Source organism: Mauremys mutica, chromosome 18, assembly GCF_020497125.1.
Source record: "Mauremys mutica isolate MM-2020 ecotype Southern chromosome 18, ASM2049712v1, whole genome shotgun sequence".
NCBI lineage: Eukaryota > Metazoa > Chordata > Testudines > Geoemydidae > Mauremys > Mauremys mutica.
Window position 1 is genome coordinate 16,626,578 of NC_059089.1, and position 19,402 is coordinate 16,645,979.

Genomic DNA, 19,402 nt, shown 5'->3' on the forward strand with positions numbered 1-19,402 from the left:
GCCCTACCAAATTCACTGCCATGAAAAACGCATCATGGACCATTAAATCTGACCTTTTGTGTGCTTTTGCCCTATACTATAGAGACTTCATGGGGGAGACCAGCATTTCTCAAATTGGGGGTCCTGACCCAAAAGGGAGCTATGGGGGGGTCACAAGATTATTTTAGGGGGGTTGAGATATTGCCACCCTTACTTCTGTGCTGCCTTCAGAGCGGCGGCTGCTGACAGAGGGCCCAGCTCTATAGGCAGCAGCACAGAAGTAAGGGTGACGATACCACACCAGGCCATCCTTCCTTCTGCACTGCTGCTGGCGGTGGCTCTGTCTTTAAAGCTGGGCTCCCGGCCAGCAGCTGCTGTTCTCCAGCTGCCCAGCTCTGAAGACAGTATTGCCACCAGCAGCAGCACAGAAGTAAGAGTAGCAGTACACCCTCCCCCACACACACTAACCTTGTGACCCCTCCCCCCCCCCCCACAACTCCTTTTTGGGTCAGGACCCCTACAATTACAATACAGTGAAATTTCAAATTTAAATAGCTGAAATCAACTGTGAAATTGACCAAAATAGACTGTGAATTTGGTAGGGCCCTATACATAAAACTTGAAATGACATGAGATTGACTGAAATTTAATTTAAATGCATTTTTCCAGGTGGTATGGAAATTGGGTTAACCCTTTATTCATCAGAAGCCCCTAAAGATCTCCTCTAGATTGGACTCTCTTGACTTTTCGTTCTGGCAGGTGCTGAGTTCGGGGGGCTCGTTGAAAGTGACTATCCAGCAGAGCAGTGAGAGCAGAGCTATCAGCACCACAGCCCTGAAGCCAGGACAGTGGACCTGTGAGCTGGGCACGGCTGATACCAGTCCTGAGTCTGTCCTTAAATTCTTCTGTTACATCTGCAAGACCAACTGCTGCAACCAGCAGGTATAAACACTAGAGTTTGGCTGGGACTGGGGGCCAAGGGAAGGAATTGCATGGCCAGGGACTTGTGGTAAAAATGTTGCACCATGAGACATGTTTTCAAGACATCAGGCACGATGGTGACAAGAGGCCGAGAAAAGCCTATAAATAAACAAACAAAATAAACCACTCCTCCCAAGAGCTTGCAAGCTAACATCCTAAAGCTCCAGTGCTGGCTAATCCACAGAAAGCCATGCTCTTAAGCTTTCTAAATATTATAGATCAGTAGAGGGAATGGAATTGAATTGACCGGTGTGTGTGTGTGTGGTTTTGGTTTTGGTTTGTTTTTTAATTCTGAGTCCATCTAAATGGATTTTCTCCTTCATTAGAATTTCCAATCCCACATGGCTGGAATTCAGCACCAGCAGCGACTTGGGGAGATTCAACACATGAGTAATGTCTGCTTTGTCTCACTGCTGCCCATGGTGAAGGAGCAGACGTTGATGGCTAAGAAAGATGGGTATGTATCAGTATGTTGGAGGGTAAAGAGGGCTGATCCCAGCTAGGCCAGTACCTAGATATTGCAGAGCTTGGAACTTTAGAAATACCTTTGATGTGTCCCTATCATCCCAGAAACCAACATTGCAAAGCACAAGTCTGTAAAAACAGATTAAAATTCTGGATACAAGTAAAACTGTCACATCTTCCCCACTTGTTCTCAGAATGTACAGAAATGGGGAAGAAAAATCCCCAAAGCAGTAAAAACAGCATTCGCTTTTTATTTTTAGTCAGTGTTTTGTGAAAAGAGACCTGATCAGACATGGACAGGGTAGGTGTGTCTCTATGGCTGGCCTTTAATAGAGTACATGTCACTGCATATATCAGATCTCAGATAAGGTCTAATAGAAATGCTCAAGACACTTCAGCTGGGACCCTCTTGCCAGCAGTCCCTAGATCTGAACACAGGGAGGCAAGGCTTTGAGTTGAAGGCCCTTGACTTTAGAACTTGCCTCTGCATTGGTCCCACCCAGCCTGTGTGTGTCAATGTTCAGGGTACCGTTCAAGGCCCATCTGTACTCTTAGGCCTTAACCCCAGCAGGTAGCCCCCTTTGGGGAAAATTATTCATCTGCTTTCTATAGTGTAGCTCTACTGCCTTTGTCACACTGTAGTTTTTAATGCAGTTCATCAGCCTACGGACGTTGTGATGGGTGCATTTTTATAGACTGAGTGAAACCAAACCAGCTAAAGGTGGGGGAGATAGGAACTGAAACAGTCTATGGAGGGAAAAGCGCAGTAGATGCTGAGACCGTGCAGAACTGCAAAAGCAGTGTTCCCTGGGGAACACAAGGGAGTCTCTTACTGAGCCATTCTTCTCACCACAGAGAGACCCAGCAGCGATGGTGTAACACCTGCCAGATACACTTTACAGGGGATCTAATCAAACATCGAAGGACTCAAGAACATAAGGTAACAAATTACTGCCCTGATTTACAAAGGGGGTCGAGTGATAAAAGACATTCACTTATCCTTAGAGGCAGGGGAGTGAGCTGGAGGGAATACACTGGAGCATTGCACTGTGGTGATGAGGATATTTCTAGACAGATCTCTTTAAGCATTTAGTTCTCTTGGGCTTCTGCACACTGGTGCTGGTGGAACTCCTGGGTGTCATGCTGAGCAAATTAGGACTGACTAGCAGCACATCTTTTGTTTTCCAATTATGACTACTACAGGCCCTGCTTACTATTCAACTCTGTCTATCCAGAGGTATGATAGCAGCATGGCTCTTTCCTTGATTATTTTCAACTGCATGGGGAAATTTAGATAGGCAGTCTGGAATTACCCAAGCTGGAATCTGGTCAGGACACTAGTGTTAATTACCCCATCTCATATGACAAGTGCCATGAGATCTTTCAAGACCATGAGCAATCAGAGCCTTTCTGCGTTGCTCTCCCCACACATTTGCCACCTCTTGGGCATGTGGACGCATGTATGCCAGGATGTCTCCCCCCCCACCCCCCCTGCTGTAAGAAGGTGGCCTGACTGTTCTAGATTCACAGTCATGATTTTGAGAGAGAAGTTGTTTAAATTCAGTTTAATTGAAACAAAGTAGTGCCTGTCTTAACCAGTCAGATCTTCTCATCCCTCTCTGCTCAGCTGGCCAAACGCTCTCTCCGTCCCTTTTGCACTGTCTGCAGCCGCCACTTCAAGACCCCTCGCAAGTTTGTAGAGCACATGAAGTCCCCTGAGCATAAGCAGAAGGCTAAGGAGGTAATGTGAACTGGATTGGGGAGAAGCACTGCTGCGTTACAGAAGTGGCTATGCTTGGGATGTGTGGGAGGAGTATGTATATGTCCTACTTGTCTCAAACCAGTGAAGAGATGCATCATTTTTCCTATCAAGTGGTTCCTCTCCTCCCTGACTGCATTCCAATACTACTTGAAGGAGCAGACTGATAATTGAGCACTGTATGTGTGACTGGGGGCATGACAGCCTTCTTGCTTTCTAGCAATGCCATCTGCTCATCCCAGAATGTGGCAGTCCCAGACTCCACCGGGAGTCCTATCCAGTCGTCCTCCATCAACAAGAGGGACATTATGTGAGTGCCTGAAGTTAGCAATCTAGTCTGGTCTGATCTTTCCTCTCTGTGTCTGGCAGGTGAGGCTGGGCGAGAAGGAGCTAGGTGGGCCAGAAGACTCAGAGGAGCTAATCACAGTTGATGCTGTTGGCTGTTTTGAAGATGACGAGGAGGAGGAGGACGAGGAGGAAGAAGGAATTGGTGAAGAGGAAGGTTCTGAGGTGGTGCAGACAGAGAATGAAGATCCCATCGCCACGCAGGTGCACAGTGATAACAGAAATGGAAGGCTGTGTTATGTGATCTGTATTATCTGAGTTGGATCCTAATGACTGTCAGTCAGTCAGGACCAGTTGAGCTCAGGGCATTCTGGAGGCTTATCTACTCCATTCCCAGAGCACAGGACAAGAAGGGGACTATCTAAGATACTCTGAAATCTGATTTCGCTTTTTGGCAAAGAGTGGCAGGATCTTTGATTTCCATGAGTAATACAGGGAAGCCCTTCGTGTGCAAGAGAGATCCTGGCTACCCTGACAAGGGAGGCAAAACAGTTTAGACTTCACTCTCCGCCATTCTGCTTTAGCTGACCCATTAGCAGCTTTGCTTCTGTTCCTAACTGGACCCCACAAATGGATACATCTTGGCAAGTGTTCTCCAGATGAAATAGCTCTCTGCTTCGAAAACAACTAACCGTGGGAAGGACACAGTTGAGGTAGCTCAGGCCTTAAATACAGGTGGTGGTTTTTAATCCTGCTAATGAAATTTTCTCCTCTTTGTGTCTGGATTTAATCTGTCCCATACACTATGCTGTTAATGTAACCTGTGCAGCATGGCTTGAATACTGAATGGTAACACAATTAAGGCGTGTATTCTACAGTAGGAAGGGGATAATAGGAAACAAAAGCCCCTTCCTGCCATGCTGGATCTCAGCTTTGCCCCCAGGCTCACTGGAAAGGGTTAAAGGCCCATGAGGGGAGCTGAGCAATGGATGCAGCCCCAGTAGACAGTCCTTGCAGGCTGGGGACTCCATGCACTGACATGGTCTCTTGATATCTCGTTCAGGTTGGGCTGAAGGAAAAGTCTCCGGTGGACTGTGAAGGAAATGAGACATACTGTCCAGATACCCCCTATGGTAAGCAAACCCAGACAAGCAGTGTATCCAAGAGGGTCTTCTGGGGCCAGGGGCTGCCATTGCATGGGGGGTGGGCCTCCGCACAAGAGCGCGTTGCCAGCAGTAAGCAGAACTCTCTCCAGCATCCAGGTCAGACCAGTGAAGGTTAGCGGATTCTGGAGAAGGGATGAAGTTTGAGCTGCTGAGTTGTAAGTGTAAGGCATGTGCCATTTGTCAAAGCTGTAAATGGGTTTGGCAGGTGCCTCTTGCCCTTCAAGAGGTGGGGCTGAGAACCCTTGATCTCATCCAGGAGGACCGACCAACTGTGGAGTAGGGAAGGAGCCAATGTAAATGGGTGAAGTGCTGAACAAGCCATGTAGAAAGCAGAGTTACTAGATCAGGGATGCCCCAAAGAGGAGCTCAAGTGCCCCATTCAGAACACTCCCTAGAACTGAAGCCTCAGTAGAGATGCTTCTCTCTTGCATTGAAGAGCCAGGTCAGCACATTGTGACGTCAGAAAGGAGTTTGAACGGCAGGCCTTTCTTCTGTATTCTTCAGAACTAATGCTTTAGACGAGTGTCTGATCAGAACAGACAAGCTGCTGAGCTCGGGTGCAGCACTGCCTCCAGAACATTCTTTTGTGCTCTCTCTAGCCACCACACTAATCTCTGTAAGCCGCTCAGATTGTGGTTTCTAAAACCTTTCCCAGACAGTTACACATTGTGGGCAGGGCTTGGGCGTAGGCACCAGCAGAAGTTGCTCTGTGCACAGGGAGATCTCTGTTTACTCCAGTTTTCCACATTGCTGTAACCTTCCACTATCATGTGGCAGACGGAATAATGATTAATGCTGTGAATGTTCTCTCTGTGTTTCTCTCACGTACCTGATGTCTTCTGCATGGATTGAGCCCATTACTGCTGGTCATATGGTCTCTGTAGTTTTCCATTGTGTTTTTTTTATGCTATGTAGTTTCTTTTCTTTGGCAACCTGATCTCTCTGAATATCAGCCCACAGCTGTACTGTGGTAAAATGAGATATTCAGCAAGTGATCTTGAAAATCCACAATTAACAGAAGCAAAACTCTTTTTAATTTCCCCTTTAACATTCTTATTGTTTTGGAGTTCCGTTCAATGTGATCTATGATTTCCATTCCCCTCCCATTTTGCAGGCCTGGATTTTCTGGTCCCCGTCGCAGGTTACCTCTGCAGGCTGTGTCACAAATTCTACCATAGTGACTCCGCTGCCCGGGTCACACACTGCAAGTCCCTGATGCATTTTGAGAACTTTCAGGTTAGACCCCCTTTGGCAATTGCATGGCCTGGCATTTGTCACCCTGTGTGTGTCTTCTCTATTCCCTCAGCACCTCCTCTCTTTGAGCTGTCTGTCTGCAGCACCTTCCCATTGTCCTCAGTGTCCATCACAATGTCCGTCATGCCACAGCTTTCATCTGGTATGCTCTCTGCTTGTCTTCAACTCCCCTTGTAGATCAGACACCGTTCTGCTCCTGCTTCCTAACTACTGCTAATGGCTGCCATTGCCCATTCTCAGCTGGAAATCCTCCATCTCCCCAGCAAATGTTGGATCCATTCACTGAACCTCTGAAATGGAATCCCTGATTCAGCCTGGGACTTTTCTGGTCCCTTAGCAAGTACAAATGGGTGAAGCTGGTGGGGGACTAGACAAGAAGAGGCTGCTCCTTTTAAAGAGAGCAGGAAATGATATGCATCTGTGTAGGTGAAGCTTTAGTGTCCGTAATGCTGGAAATAGGCCCTGACACTCAAATTACATATAGGTAACATCTATACAGGGGACAGGTAGTTGGAAACTCATCTTTAAAATGGTAGAAATGAAATTCCAGGCCAGTTCTAGAAGATGGATAACTCCAATCCGTAAGCTGCTGAGAGTTCAGTCGGTCAGCAGGGACTAGGCAGCAGCAGGGAGCAACTTGGGAGCTTCTGGTAGCTTGTCTGGAGGCTCTTCACTGGCACAGAGTTCAGCCAGTTAATGCTGTCTCTCTGCTGTATCTAGTCCACACAAAGATACAAGAATGGGCCTTGCCTTCAGCTGTAAACTCCTCCACTGCCTCTCGCAAATTTTGATGTCTGGACCTGAGTGTGCCACCTCCTCTCTCTGCTTGAATTTCAGGAAGGGCAGTAATCAGATTTTGTGACCTGTGCCCATCAGGCTGCTCTTGAGGCACTGTAGTGTTTTTCCTTCCCCCTTCAGTGACTATTGCCTGAGTCTTGTGTATGGAAGTGGCATTCCCCGACTCCTGGGATAGGGGGTAATTCCACTTTGCATTTCCTCTGCTGGTTCAGGCCAAGGCCTGCTTCAGCAAAAATATCCCATTTCTCCTCCTGTGTATTCATAGTTTCTTCATGGTGTGTCCTGTGGAGCTTTTCTGCTAGTCTTCAGACAGGTTAACCTTTCACTAGGCTGGCAAAGGAGTTAACAATCCCCTTTCTATCCCTGTTACCTTTACCAAGAGCTGGGGGAAACAAGTGTCCCCCGTGTGCTGGCAGTTCTTAAAAATCTTTGCAGCAGGTGAAGCTGCAGCTGTTCCTCTAGGTCACCCATTCCCTGTACAGATCACTTCCGGAATGAAAGAACCAGCCCCCCTTGTCCATGTTTTGCTTCAGTAAGTTATTTAGATTGATGTAGTTACATTCCCTCTTCCCGCTTGTTAAAAATGAGTTAGCATAGCAGCAGTGAGCGTTCCTCCCCTCCACCCTTAGAACCCGGGGAGATGCTCCTGTTTCCACCCATTGGGGTACCAGGAAGGAAGTGTTGTCTAGTAGTTAGGGGACTAAGAGTCAGATTTCCTCTCTTCTGGCAGTGAGTTGCTGTGTTACTTTAGGGAGGTCACTGAGCTTCTCCATTCCTATCTATAAAATAGTGAGGATGGCCTTAAGGGCTAATTCATTGATATTTGATGAAGTGGTTGGAAGTAGCTGATGCCAGGTGTATGCGGGTGTGACTGGGAGGAGTTGGCCTTCTACAAATATTTAAGGCTAGTCTCTGTTTATAACTAGCCACTGCCCTTTTGATCTTGTGATCTCAGCTGGAAGCAGTTACTCCCTGGACTGTGCATACTGCTGGTTAGAGGACTAAAGACTGTCATGGTCTTTGCATTAAATGTCTTCTAGTTTCTTTCAAATGGGGTGAACAGCACTTCTGGCCAGAATTCCACACTGGAGGCTTCTTAACAGCAAACTGCTTGCATCTGAGGCACCAATCTGGAAACAGCTACCTTGCACTTGGTCAACAAGAGTTGCCGCAGTTTAGGATGTGACTTTTAAACTGATTTAGTTACACCAGTATGTAATGCTTTGTGGACACTTAAGCTGGTTTAAACTGCTGTATTCTAGTTTAGCTTAAATCAATTTGGAACAGACAAAGTATTGCAAACCCCTCTGTGTACCCTTTAACTTAATTAAAAATTAAACTCAGGCAGCTTTGTGGGGTAGACAAAAGCATAATCAGGCTGGCAGTGGGGTGCTGATCATGTATTCAGTTCACTTTGAGTGCATGAGAGATTTCTGGCTGTTAAGTGAAAAATGTTTAATGTTGTACTGAAGTGTCTGTCTACCCAGTGGAGACAACTGGGCCCTTTACCTGTTTCTCCCCATACAGAATGGGCTCTCTTCCTCTGGCACCAGGAGCGCGAGCAGACATAAACTCTTGGACCGGCTAACCTAAAAGATTAGGACTTACTGAGCCTCCTGATGCTTCTCTTCTGTGCTACCAAAAGCAGGAGCTGCATAGAGCTCTATTTGAAGAGTGATAAGAGTTGTACTTACTCTCTAGGGGCCAGGAAAGATCACAGGGAGGACTTACCTTTTGTCCTCAGTACCAAGTGGCTAATAATGCAGCCCCTTCAGTGGCCAAGTACCATAGCGCAGCTCAGATAGCGTGCTGATACAGTAAAATAACCTGAATAGAATGGTCCAGTTAAACTGTTGGGTTCAGTACAAGCCCCTTGTTCCAGGGCTTAAGTTGAGCATCACCAATCTCTTTCATATTTCTGTGGAAGAGAAGGAGCCCCATGCTGTTTACTTAGTGCCATAGTTTTTCTAGAAGTCTCGATCACCACCTCTCTAAGTAAAGGCCTCCAGACTGATTAACATGCTGGAGGAAATCCCTTTGTGGCTTAAGATCCCATGGTTATACATAGTTATACTTCTGTAGGTTGGCCCCATGTGGCTCTTGTGTACTATTTTCCTGAAGTTGCAGTGTCAATTTTAACCTCCTTGCTGATCTCTCCCTGGAGGTCTCAATTTAGGAACCCATCAAATAAGTCATCTTGCTGACAATGCTGACATAGGGCCTATATTCACTATCTCATGAATGTCGGTGCACTCTTGCAAGTGGGGACACTTGCTACTTAAAATCCTCTCCTAGAAACATCCCCTTAAATGTGATTTTACTGAAGCCCACCACCCCCAACCTTGGAGCTCTTGCAAAAGAAGCAGAAAGTGAATGAGCAGACAGTCTAATTGCATTGCTTAGATGAGCAAAGTGCAAAAGGAAACATTGTCATTTCATTGTGTTTAGATGCAGCAAAATTTGTGTTAATCTAGTTATTCCCCTTTAAGATGCCTGTAAGGAGTGAAAAAAATCAATAGTCTTGTGTAGCTGGAGGGTGAGACTACCTATCTCCTGCCCACCTCCAAAGCTAGATTCAGTCAGTAGTTGAGATGAGTTTTCTTGATTTCACTTAGCTCAATAGCCCAGCTGAGCGTATCATCTCCGATCAAGATTAACAAATATTAAAGTCTGGTTCTATCTCTGTATCCCCAGCCTCATTCTGCCTAATCCCTCCATATTAGCAAATGCAAGAGGGAATAAAACCTTAATACCGTCACTCTTTGCCAGGAGCAGACCTGTACCTGCATGAACTCCTTCCTTCAGCAGCCCACCCAAGAGAGCCATAGACTTGTGCTTTGTTTGGAGATTAAGCCAGCCAGTGCAGTCTGTCACTTGCTACTGTCTTTGTGCAGGTTTCTCCTGGACCAGCTGAAACTGTCCTGTAATGTCTCAGGCCAGTTATTGCTCACACATTTTTCCTTTTGCACAGAGATACAAGGCAGCAAGGCACCATGCTACAGCAGCACACTTGGAGGCCTCTTTATGCTCCCGTGGCTTGGGCTTCCAGTCATCGGATGAGCAGCTGCAGCCACCTGCTAAAACAGAGGATGAAGCTGAGACAATGAATACCCATCATGGCATGGGAGAGGAAGATACAGAATTATTGGCATTAAAAGAACAAACCTCTAGGTCTCTAGAGAATAAGAGTGAGCTGGGCCCCTCTGTGAGAAGGGGTGAAAGCCCAACCAGTGAGACTGATATATGTGGAGCCCTGGTCATAGAGGAGGAAGGAAGTCAGGATGAGGGTAGCAAGTCCCCCACCACTAGTGAAGACTGCCTGCTCCTAGATGAAGACAGTGCCACAGTGGAGTTGCTGGGACACAGTATGTGTAAGGAAGAGGAAAGTGATGAAACCAGACAAAGGGATGGTACAGACAGACCCCAGTACCCAGTGAGCGAAGGGGATTCTGAACAGGAGGCAGCAAGCATCAGAGAGAAAGAGGCAGACACCTGCTCTCCAGCCAAAGGAGAAGCAGCCAATCTAACCCCAGCAGGGCGTAGACGCTCTGGCAGACGCAAACCCAGATAGAACAGCTTTAAAGGGAGAGCCCGTTGCATACAATATTTGCTGGAAATGTTTATTTTCGGATTCTTTTAATAGAGCAAAAACCTTCCACTTTACTGCTGTTTTTATTTTAAAAATAAAGCCTGGCTTTAGCGTGTTTAAGAGGATGGCATTGGGTGTTATTTATACAGCTGGGATGTGATAGAGATCCATGGGATGGCCAAAGCTCTGTACTGTTAAACCTGAAAGGGTTGCTGAAGCTGACCTTCCTAAAGCTTAGGCTCACTGCTTGAACTGGCAAAGCCTGCTGCAAGACTGGGCTCACTAGGACTTCTCACTGTACTAGCCATCTGCTTCCTGCTGTGCTAAGGTGGTTCCCCTTTCACAGGTCATGATACTGATATGAGCAGAATTTTACTGCTGGCAGATGAGTCAGCCCCACGCGAACACAATTTATGCACTTTCACATGTTTTCCCATGGAATCAAGCCAGTGCACTAGGCAACAGACTCACTCAGGACCCAGTTTTAGACTAGAAAATGAAAGCAGCTCAGTCATTTGATCTCTCAGCACTTAAAGCGAGGCTGCCTCTGAAATGCTTGTAGGAGGACATTCAGTTTAAGCTGGTTTATTAAAAGTTTCTTTATAAATACTATTAACTGTACAAAGTGACAGTCACTTCACAATGCTGGGCCTTGCCAGCAGAAGCCACAGACACAATCAAAGCAGTTTCACAGAGTTACAGTGGTCATGCAGTCTTACAAACATGTTTATCACCCAGACATTCAGGAAGGACTCTGACGTGACAGCATTGCTGGGCAGTCCTCCTACCCTCTCTCACGATGTGGCTGTGACACTACAAGGGGAGCAGATTAGGCTGCTATATGGTAATACCTCTCAGAAGCCACTGCTGAGTCTCTAAGTGGTTTAAGGAGTTACTCATCTGCTCTTTACTCTCCATTAAGTAGAGCCTGATGGTGGCTTACACTACATTTGAAGGGGGAATGCGTGGACTGGAGTCCTGGCATTTAGCCAGCGTTTCTCATCACAGAACTTTTGTAAACCTAACTGAAGTGTAGACTGTAGGGAGGCTGCAGCCACAGGGCTAAAGAAACCAGATGATTTAAGCCCCAGAAGAAGCCTATTACTGTCCCCACAATTAACACTGAGAGCAAGTCTGGGGCCAGAATGGAGCCACCATTTGCTATGGAACTCCAGAGCAGTAAGGCTTAGAAGCCCAGTTTACTGGGGGAGAAGAGTTTGTGAGGTAGAGTTCTAGACAGTCCTCAGGACAACAGTCACCACTTTCCTTTGTAGTTGAATTGTGGCAAAAGGGTCCTATACATGAATGCCCACACTTGCAGCCTAGGCTTCCTATACCCACTTCTAATGGTGTCACTGTCTGCTCAGAGCTAGAGCTGGAAGTACTGACTCCTCATCTCTCCCCTTACCCACCTATTTGCTGATGCAGCATCAGTCACAAAGAGAAAACAAGACAGACACAGAGAAGGGCAGAACATTTAACCACTGGAGGGAATGCACAACAGCAAGTACCTTTTCTAGTCAAGTTTTACATTAAACCACAGACCATGGTGGACCCATTGGAAGTAAAAACTATTTGACAGTTTGTGTCCAGCAAACAGAAGGAACTAGATGTCCATGTGTGGTCCCTGCACATCAGCTTGCATGTTCTGCTCTTCACTCAGCTGCTGCTGGAACTCCAGGCGTGTCTGACGGTTGGATTCCAGCAGCTCCTTCAAGCGGGCATGCAGATGGTCATTCTTCTCCTCCAGGTGATCCAAACAGGAGTTGATTTGGTCCAGCATGGAGTTTATTGCTGCATATTCTAAAGGAAGGAGAACAAAAAAAATCCTGAATAATTTAAATTCTTGTACAACCACCACTCATTCTAAGAAGGTATCAGGCAGCAAGGCCTCTTGCAAATATACCTCAGAACATACAGGGAAGGTCCTCTATCCCAAATGCATCCTCTCTGTATCATGATACATCACATCTACTGGTGAAACTAGGTCTGTGGGGAAACTGGGTAGTTCAGGGGATTGGTAATGTGATCTAGGATGTTTTACTTGTGTCACAGACCAGGAAGGAAATTGCCATCTGTTTGGTAATCTCTCAAGTAAGTGGTTGGGCTCTGGCCAGCTTCCACTAGACAGGGATCCACATTGCAAGAGGGCTGAATAGATAAAAGCTGAATTAATCTCTTCACCCTTCCTAGAGGTGGCTTTGCCTAATCAGGGTACAGGCACCTTGAAAGGGTGCTGTTGAGAAGCTTAGCACAGAGAGTGTAACCTCCAGAGCTGCCACTCTAGGACCTGGCACATGAGAATCTGGAAAAAGAATTCCAGAACATCACCAGCTGATGTGGTGGGAGCAAGGATAGAGGAAGAAAGGAGCAATGCAGTGGAGCCCCTTTGAATGAGCTGAATAGGAACATCTCATAAGGTCCTAAGGGGAAAAGTAACCAGAAGGATGAATGTGGACCAATTCTGATTTCCATGAACAGCACTTATCCCCTTAATTTCTGAAGTTGTTGATCCAGGTCTCAATACTGCAGAGACCACATAGGTCTTGCTTTACCATTTAAAACACTACACTAGGAAGCAAGGATTCATTGTAAACCACCCTGCAGGATCTATGTATGTATCATGCCATACAATCAGCACAAACCAGGTCCAACAGGCCATTCAAACCTACTTGCGATGCTGCTTCTTCCCAGGGGGAGGGGGAAAAAGCACTCACACCAAGCCCTGAGTAAAAGGAAAAATGTGGTTCTCATGTACATCTACAAAGAAAATGATCTAATTCAAGCCTCAAGAGGAGCCACAGATTTCACTTCACATGCAAGGTCAACCAGAGCTTGCATGGAAAGAGAATATTTTTAATGTTTAAATAGCTAAACCTGTTCTGCTGAACACAGCAAGGGGCAGCAACAACCAGTCCTCAAACAGCATTGTTTAGAACAACAGACCACAGTCTGAATGGGACTTCTCTGCAGCTTGCACTCAGGCATCGGGAGCATGTGGGAGAAAATGATAGTGAAGCTGTTTTCAGCTACCAATACCCTGAACACAAGTACTTGTTCTCCCAAAATCTTTTAGAAGACAGTGTGGCAAGTCCTTGAATCACATATGCCACAGCTGAAAGCGATTAATGCTATACCTTAATTCTGATATTACATTATTCTAAATTAAAGTTATGAAGTGACTTCCTGAGACTAGAATGCACAGGGATAGAAAACAGTGCAGTCCCTGCTTCCAAATTGGGAGAGCTTTGTGGGACAGGCTAAGAGATATGATAGATTATTTAGAAACTCATATCTAAGGACTTCCCACTCAAAGCCAACTATAGAGATACCTGGTAACAAAAGAATCATCAGCTAAGGATCTGAGTGATTTCAGGAAGAAACACCCTTGACATCTTCAGAATCTAGTTCTAAATTGGATTGACAGCTCAAATGGACCCAGCAGAAAGGATCTCTGAGGCAGGTGATAGTCCCTAAAGCTCAAATTCCCAAAGGAATTGTCATAGAAGACTAGCTAAGCATCCCTTTTTCATCAGGAGCCAGAGCAAGGTCTGAAACATATTATTCCCTTCCTGGCTAGTAACTAGTTGTACTGGTGCTTCCCAGAACAGTATGATGAAAGGCCTTTTTAGTCCTAGAAATCCTCCAAGATTTTTTCAGAAAAGGTGCTCTTAGATTTTGTTAGAAGGCACCAAACTAGGGTGTTGGGTGGTTTAGTCTTATAGAACCATAGAAATGTCGGGCTGGAAGGGATCTTGAGAAGTCATCAGGTCCAGCCTCCTGCACTATGGCAGCACCAAGTAAATCTAAACTGTCTCTGACAGGTGTTTGTCCAACAAAGGTGATGCCACAACCTCCCTGGGAAGTGTATTCCAGATCTTAACACCACTTATAGTTCAGAAGTTTTTCCTAATAGCTAACCTAATTTTCCCTTGCTGCAAATTAAGACCCATTGTTTCTTGTCCTATCTTTAGTGGACAGGCGAAGAGTTGATCACTATTCTCTTTATATCAACCCTTAACTTATTCGAAGACTTAGGTCTCCCCTCAGCCTTCTTTTCTTAAGACTAAACATGCTCAGTTTAAAAAAAAAAAAAGCCCTCATAGGTCAAGTTTTTTAAGGCTTTTATCATTTTTGTTGCTCTCCTCTGGAATCTCTCCAATTTGTCCACATTGTTGCAAAAGTGTGGAGCCTAGAATTGGACACAGCACTCCAGCTGAGGCCTCACCAGTGCAGAATAGACCAGGACAATTATTTCCTGTGTGTTATATACGATTCCTGTTAATATACCCCAGAATTATATCTGCCTTTTTTCATACTCAATTCGTGATCCACCATAACCCCCAGAGTCTTTTAAACAGTACCACCACCTAGTCAGTTATTCCCCATTTTGTAGTTGTGCATTTGATTTTTTTTCCTTCTTAAGTGAAGTACTTTCCATTTATTATTGAATTTCTTCTTCTTTTGAATTCAATCCAATTCTCACATTTGTCAAGGTCATTTTGAATTCCAGTCCTGTTCTCCAAAGTGCTAGCAGCCCCTTCCAGTTTGTTGTTCATCTGGAAATTGTATAAGCATACTCTCCACTCCATTATCCAAGTCATTAAATATTTTCATTAATACCACCAGACCCAAGACCCCTGCAGGACCCCAACAGATACTTCCTTCCAAAGAAAAGTTTGTTGGTTTGGCAGGATTTGTCCCTAACAAGCCCATGCTGGCTATTCTTTATACCCCACTATCTTTCCAAGTATCAAAGTTGGACTGACTGGGCTAGAATTCCCCAGGTCCCTTTTCCCCCCTTTTATAGATAAGTGCTATGTTTGCCCTTCTCCAGTCTTCTGGCACCTCACCTGTGCTCTGTGAAGGGTTTGAATATTGCTTTATCTAGTTCCTTAAGTACCCTAGTATGAATGTCATCAGGCCCTGCTGACTTGAATACATCTCAATAGTCTTTAACCTGTTATTTCCCTGTTTTGGCTTGCAATCCTTCCCCCTTGTTAGTATTTGTTGTGTTGAGTATCTGATCATCATTAACCATAGGGGTGTGTGTGTGGGGTGGGGTACACGTGCTAGGAGCAAGCCGGCTAAGGGGTCTGTGGTTTATCTAGGGAGAGAGGGGCATGTTTGGAGCAAGGGATTGGGGAGGAGGGGTCTGGGGCTCACCCAGTCAATGGGGTGCTAGGCGCAGGGAGAGTTTGGGGAGGGCGGGGCATGGCTCTCCCCAGGTGTGGGGTGCTGGGAACCGGGAGGGGCCCGGGGCTCGCCCCAGGGAGGAGGAGCTGAGAGCGGGCCCGGGGCTCGCCCCAGGGAGGGGGAGCTGAGAGCGGGCCCGGGGCTCGCCCCAGGGAGGGGGAGCTGAGAGCGGGACGGGGGCAGTGGGGTCCGGGGCTCGCCCCAGGGAGGGGGGGCAGTGGGGTCCGGGGCTCACCCCAGGGAGGGGGGGGCAGTGGGGTCCGGGGCTCGCCCCAGGGAGGGGGGGCTGAGAGCGGTCCGGGGGCAGTGGGGTCCGGGGCTCGCCCCAGGGAGGGGGGGCAGTGGGGTCCGGGGCTCGCCCCAGGGAGGGGGGGCAGTGGGGTCCGGGGCTCGCCCCAGGGAGGGGGGGCTGAGAGCGGGCCGGGGGCTGTGGGGTCCGGGGCTCGCGCCAGGGAGGGGGGGCTGAGAGCGGGCCGGGGGCAGTGGGGTCCGGGGCTCGCCCCAGGGAGGGGGGGCTGAGAGCGGGCCGGGGGCAGTGGGGTCCGGGGCTCGCCCCAGGGAGGGGGGGCAGTGGGGTCCGGGGCTCGCCCCAGGGAGGGGGGGCTGAGAGCGGGACGGGGGCAGTGGGGTCCGGGGCTCACCCCAGGGAGGGGGAGCTGAGAGCGGGCCGGGGGGCAGTGGGGTCCGGGGCTCACCCCAGGGAGGGGGGGCAGTGGGGTCCGGGGCTCGCCCCAGGGAGGGGGGGGCTGAGAGCGGGCCGGGGGCAGTGGGGTCCGGGGCTCGCCCCAGGGAGGGGGGGCAGTGGGGTCCGGGGCTCGCCCCAGGGAGGGGGATGCTGGGCGGGTGCTTGTCCGCTCTTCTCTTACCGGTCTCCCCGAACCCGTCACCGTCCCCCTCCTCGCCCCGCCCGACGTTTCCCGCCGGCACATGCGGCTCCCCGTTCGGCCCCGACATGCCGCCGAGTCCCGCGGCCAGACAGGACCCAGGTCGCGGCCGGACTCCGAGACAGGGGAAAGCCCCGCCCCTTCCCCGGATGGAACGGCGGAAGGTCCCGCCCCCTGACCTGGAAAAGGGCGGGGCTTGGGTTGACCTAGCCACTCGCAGACTTCAGCCGGGATCCTAGGGAGGGGGTGTGGGGTCACCTCCTTCCTAGCCCCGCCCCGCTCCAGGTAAAGTCTATAGTTATGGGAAGAGAGGGGCTGACAAACAGCGCGGGCGGGCGAGAGGCAAACAAATAGACTTTATAGTTGTGGGGGGCGTCTGCCTACAGAGAGGCGGGATCCCACCCCCAACCTCCCTGGGCGCTTATGTTCCTCCCTGCAGTCATCGCAGAGGGATTTGCTGGCAGGATTTTACATGGGTGCAAAACATATTCACCGAACTCAGGAGAGTATCTGCAGACGTCAAATGTGACCTTGGGTTCACAGCCGAGGTGGCTGTAAGAGGCACCATCATCCAGTCAGAGTTTAGGCCTGTGTGTCCCCGTCAAAACCAAGCCCTACAGCTTGATTTTGGCTGACAGCTGCTCGAGAAAAATCTGTTGATCAGAAGTTATTCACAGAAATGATCCAGCAAATAAATTCCAATCAATAAAGTGAACTAATCTATCAGCTACTCACAGACCAATTTAGAACCAGAAAATGTGTTGAATGAATTATTCACATAGCTTTACCTTACTATCCCCTTCTACAGTGGTTTTCTCTTCAACCTTTTTCCATCCATACTAATTATCTCAGTTTATTACATGTATATTTATTCTTTGTAGACTGTTCTCAGGACATATGTTTATGGGATGTTCTCAGGAGGTATGTTCACCTGTATAGAGCCTTTATTTCTGGAGCTCTTAAAGCACTTTGTAAACATTCATTATTAGCTTCTGTGAGGTAATTTTACAGATGGTCAGACAGGATGATGGCTGATTAAGTAAATTGCCCAGAATCACACATTGAGTCAGTGACACAGACTGGACTAAACCCCAGAATTCTTGACACCGAGACTTCTGCTTTTGCCAGTAGAGCACAGTCCCTTCCTGTTTTTGTCTATCCAGTTTTAGTTAACGGTTTGTTTAATTTAGCTTAATTGTATTTAACAGAATAAAATTTGTTTAAACTGTTTTTTATTTTTCCACTTAATAATTGTAACCACAGTTAGTAGGTCACTTTCAAATCTCCCTCTTTTCCTAGGACAATAAGCACAATTTTCTCTGCCTTTCTTTATAACTAAGATTTCTTTTTTTAGACTTGATATTAGTCATATGCTTCACCTGTCCTGGGAAATCAGATCATTCTATAATTTCTTCCATTTTATAGGATATATCTTTAGAGATGAAAATAACTTGCAATTAAGGGCATCAGTGTGTCCCTGAGCTGAACTTGGGCAAAGACTGATTTGAGGAGTTTTTTAATTCTAATTGAGTTGGAATTTTCAATGCACAAGGAATGAAGGATCATATCCTTAACATCACAGTATATTCTGTATCTTTCCTTAGTATAACCTGACTACATTCTGCTGGGATAGGGCCCCATCCTATGTCCTAACACAGTTATGCTCATAAAAATAATAGTATGGGCATAACCAAGCATAAGTGACAAAAGTTAATTGCCCTGAAGCATGAGGTTATATGTCTTCCTATTGCATTGTGGAATACAATTTCACAACTAAGTAGGCTTATGTAATTAATGTCAGTAAAGCTCTTTGAGATTCTTGCATAAGAGGCGCTATAGAAGTGGAAACTATTACTATTATTTTTATTCCTATTTTATGTTTTAACATCTTTATGAAGTACTGAGGTTTAATTATCCATCATGGCAAAAGCCAGATAACTATCAATCTGGTTTTGCAAGTATGACACCTACTAGATACTCTGAATATTTTGGCCTTGCCTTTCACCCTGTGATTCTAAAGCAACTTACAAAGATGGAATTTTAATTGTAATTATTTATTGATTTGGAATTTTACCATAAAATCATGGGCTATTTGAGATTTTACTTAATCATCCAGCTCTGTTCCCAAGTATTGCATTCAATATTCACACTACAAACTGTAAGCAAAATTAATCCTTAGTGTAATTTGCATGAAGGATGGAATTGGGCCCACTATGTATTGTAGTTGAGAGGAATGAGCTCTAATATCTGGAAAAATAACTGTCCAGACTGGACTCTTTGAATGAGCTGATTAGTGGTTTGGAGTTTTTGCTAACGATTCAGCAGATGCTCTGATTTAAATAATATTTAAAATGATCTAATCCAGGGGTTCCCAAACTGCTGGCTGAAGAATACTTGCTGATGATTCTCAAACATCTGATTGGCCACATAGCGCTGGCTCTCCTTGTTTCCAACTGCTGCTACAGATGTCCACACTCTTCACTACAATTAAAAGCCACCTGTAAATTAAACTGGAAACAAGGAAGAAACATTAGCCTAGCCACTTCTGTTGGGAGCAACTATTACATAAATAGAGAATGAGAGGAAATGAGCACTACCTCTCAGGGACTGGAGACATCAGTGGGATTAGAGTTGCAATCCTATAGCAGTTAGGTAATATTTTCAGGAGAGCTAGGTGAAAAGAAGTTGGTGGCTGGGCAGCATAGTCAGGGAGCAGGGAACCAACTGTTAGGGGACCCCATGCAGAGGAAAAGAAAAGGGTCTAGACAGCAGAGAAGAATGTGTCAGTGAGAGAGATTAATAAAAAACATGGGAGGAGCTGATAAAATTAAGAGTAAAGCAGGTGGTGGGTTTGATTCTTTTTTGTTCAAAAGGCAAAAAAAATTGCATCAGACAGTTAAACATCCACCGATACTTTCCAGATATGACTTTTCCATAAGCAATTGCCATAGTCCCTGCAGAGATTGTATGTGATAATAAATGGGAGAGGAGGTTGTCTGCACTATGAGCAATAGGAAATGAGGTGTTCATGAGACACTCTCTGTGT

At 46.7% G+C, this 19,402-nt stretch overlaps 2 protein-coding genes across 4 annotated transcripts in view; one reads left to right on the forward strand and one right to left on the reverse strand.

The window, feature by feature from the left end:
• Window positions 1–10,393, forward strand: part of CIZ1 (CDKN1A interacting zinc finger protein 1) — a 28,358-nt gene extending 17,965 nt beyond the window's left edge. For 2 of the 3 annotated variants that reach the window (XM_044993115.1, XM_044993114.1), the window contains exons 9-16: window positions 739–921; window positions 1,287–1,417; window positions 2,281–2,365; window positions 3,053–3,166; window positions 3,554–3,733; window positions 4,533–4,602; window positions 5,750–5,871; window positions 9,659–10,393. In XM_044993115.1, the coding sequence (XP_044849050.1) occupies window positions 739–921; window positions 1,287–1,417; window positions 2,281–2,365; window positions 3,053–3,166; window positions 3,554–3,733; window positions 4,533–4,602; window positions 5,750–5,871; window positions 9,659–10,258 (1,485 nt within the window). In that variant the 3' untranslated portion in view covers window positions 10,259–10,393. The remainder of the gene's footprint in view (window positions 1–738; window positions 922–1,286; window positions 1,418–2,280; window positions 2,366–3,052; window positions 3,167–3,553; window positions 3,734–4,532; window positions 4,603–5,749; window positions 5,872–9,658) is intronic. The other variant, XM_044993116.1, reaches the window with a different exon arrangement.
• Window positions 10,394–10,845: 452 nt separating this feature from the next.
• On the reverse strand, window positions 10,846–16,494 carry BBLN (bublin coiled coil protein). The gene is made up of 2 exons (XM_044993117.1): window positions 16,339–16,494; window positions 10,846–12,079 (listed from the first exon to the last, which is right to left on the reverse strand). The coding sequence occupies exons 1-2, from the start codon at window positions 16,424–16,426 to the stop codon at window positions 11,883–11,885; spliced, it is 285 nt and encodes a 94-aa protein (XP_044849052.1). The 5' UTR covers window positions 16,427–16,494; the 3' UTR covers window positions 10,846–11,882.
• Window positions 16,495–19,402: the final 2,908 nt, after the last annotated feature.

Coding starts and splice junctions, on each gene's coding strand:
- BBLN (XM_044993117.1), bottom strand. CDS start 16,426: ATGTCGGGGCCGAACGGGGAGCCGCATGTGCCGGCGGGAAACGTCGGG. Junction 12,080..16,338: donor TGACGGGTTCGGGGAGACCG/GTAAGAGAAGAG, acceptor TCCTTCCTTTAG/AATATGCAGCAATAAACTCC.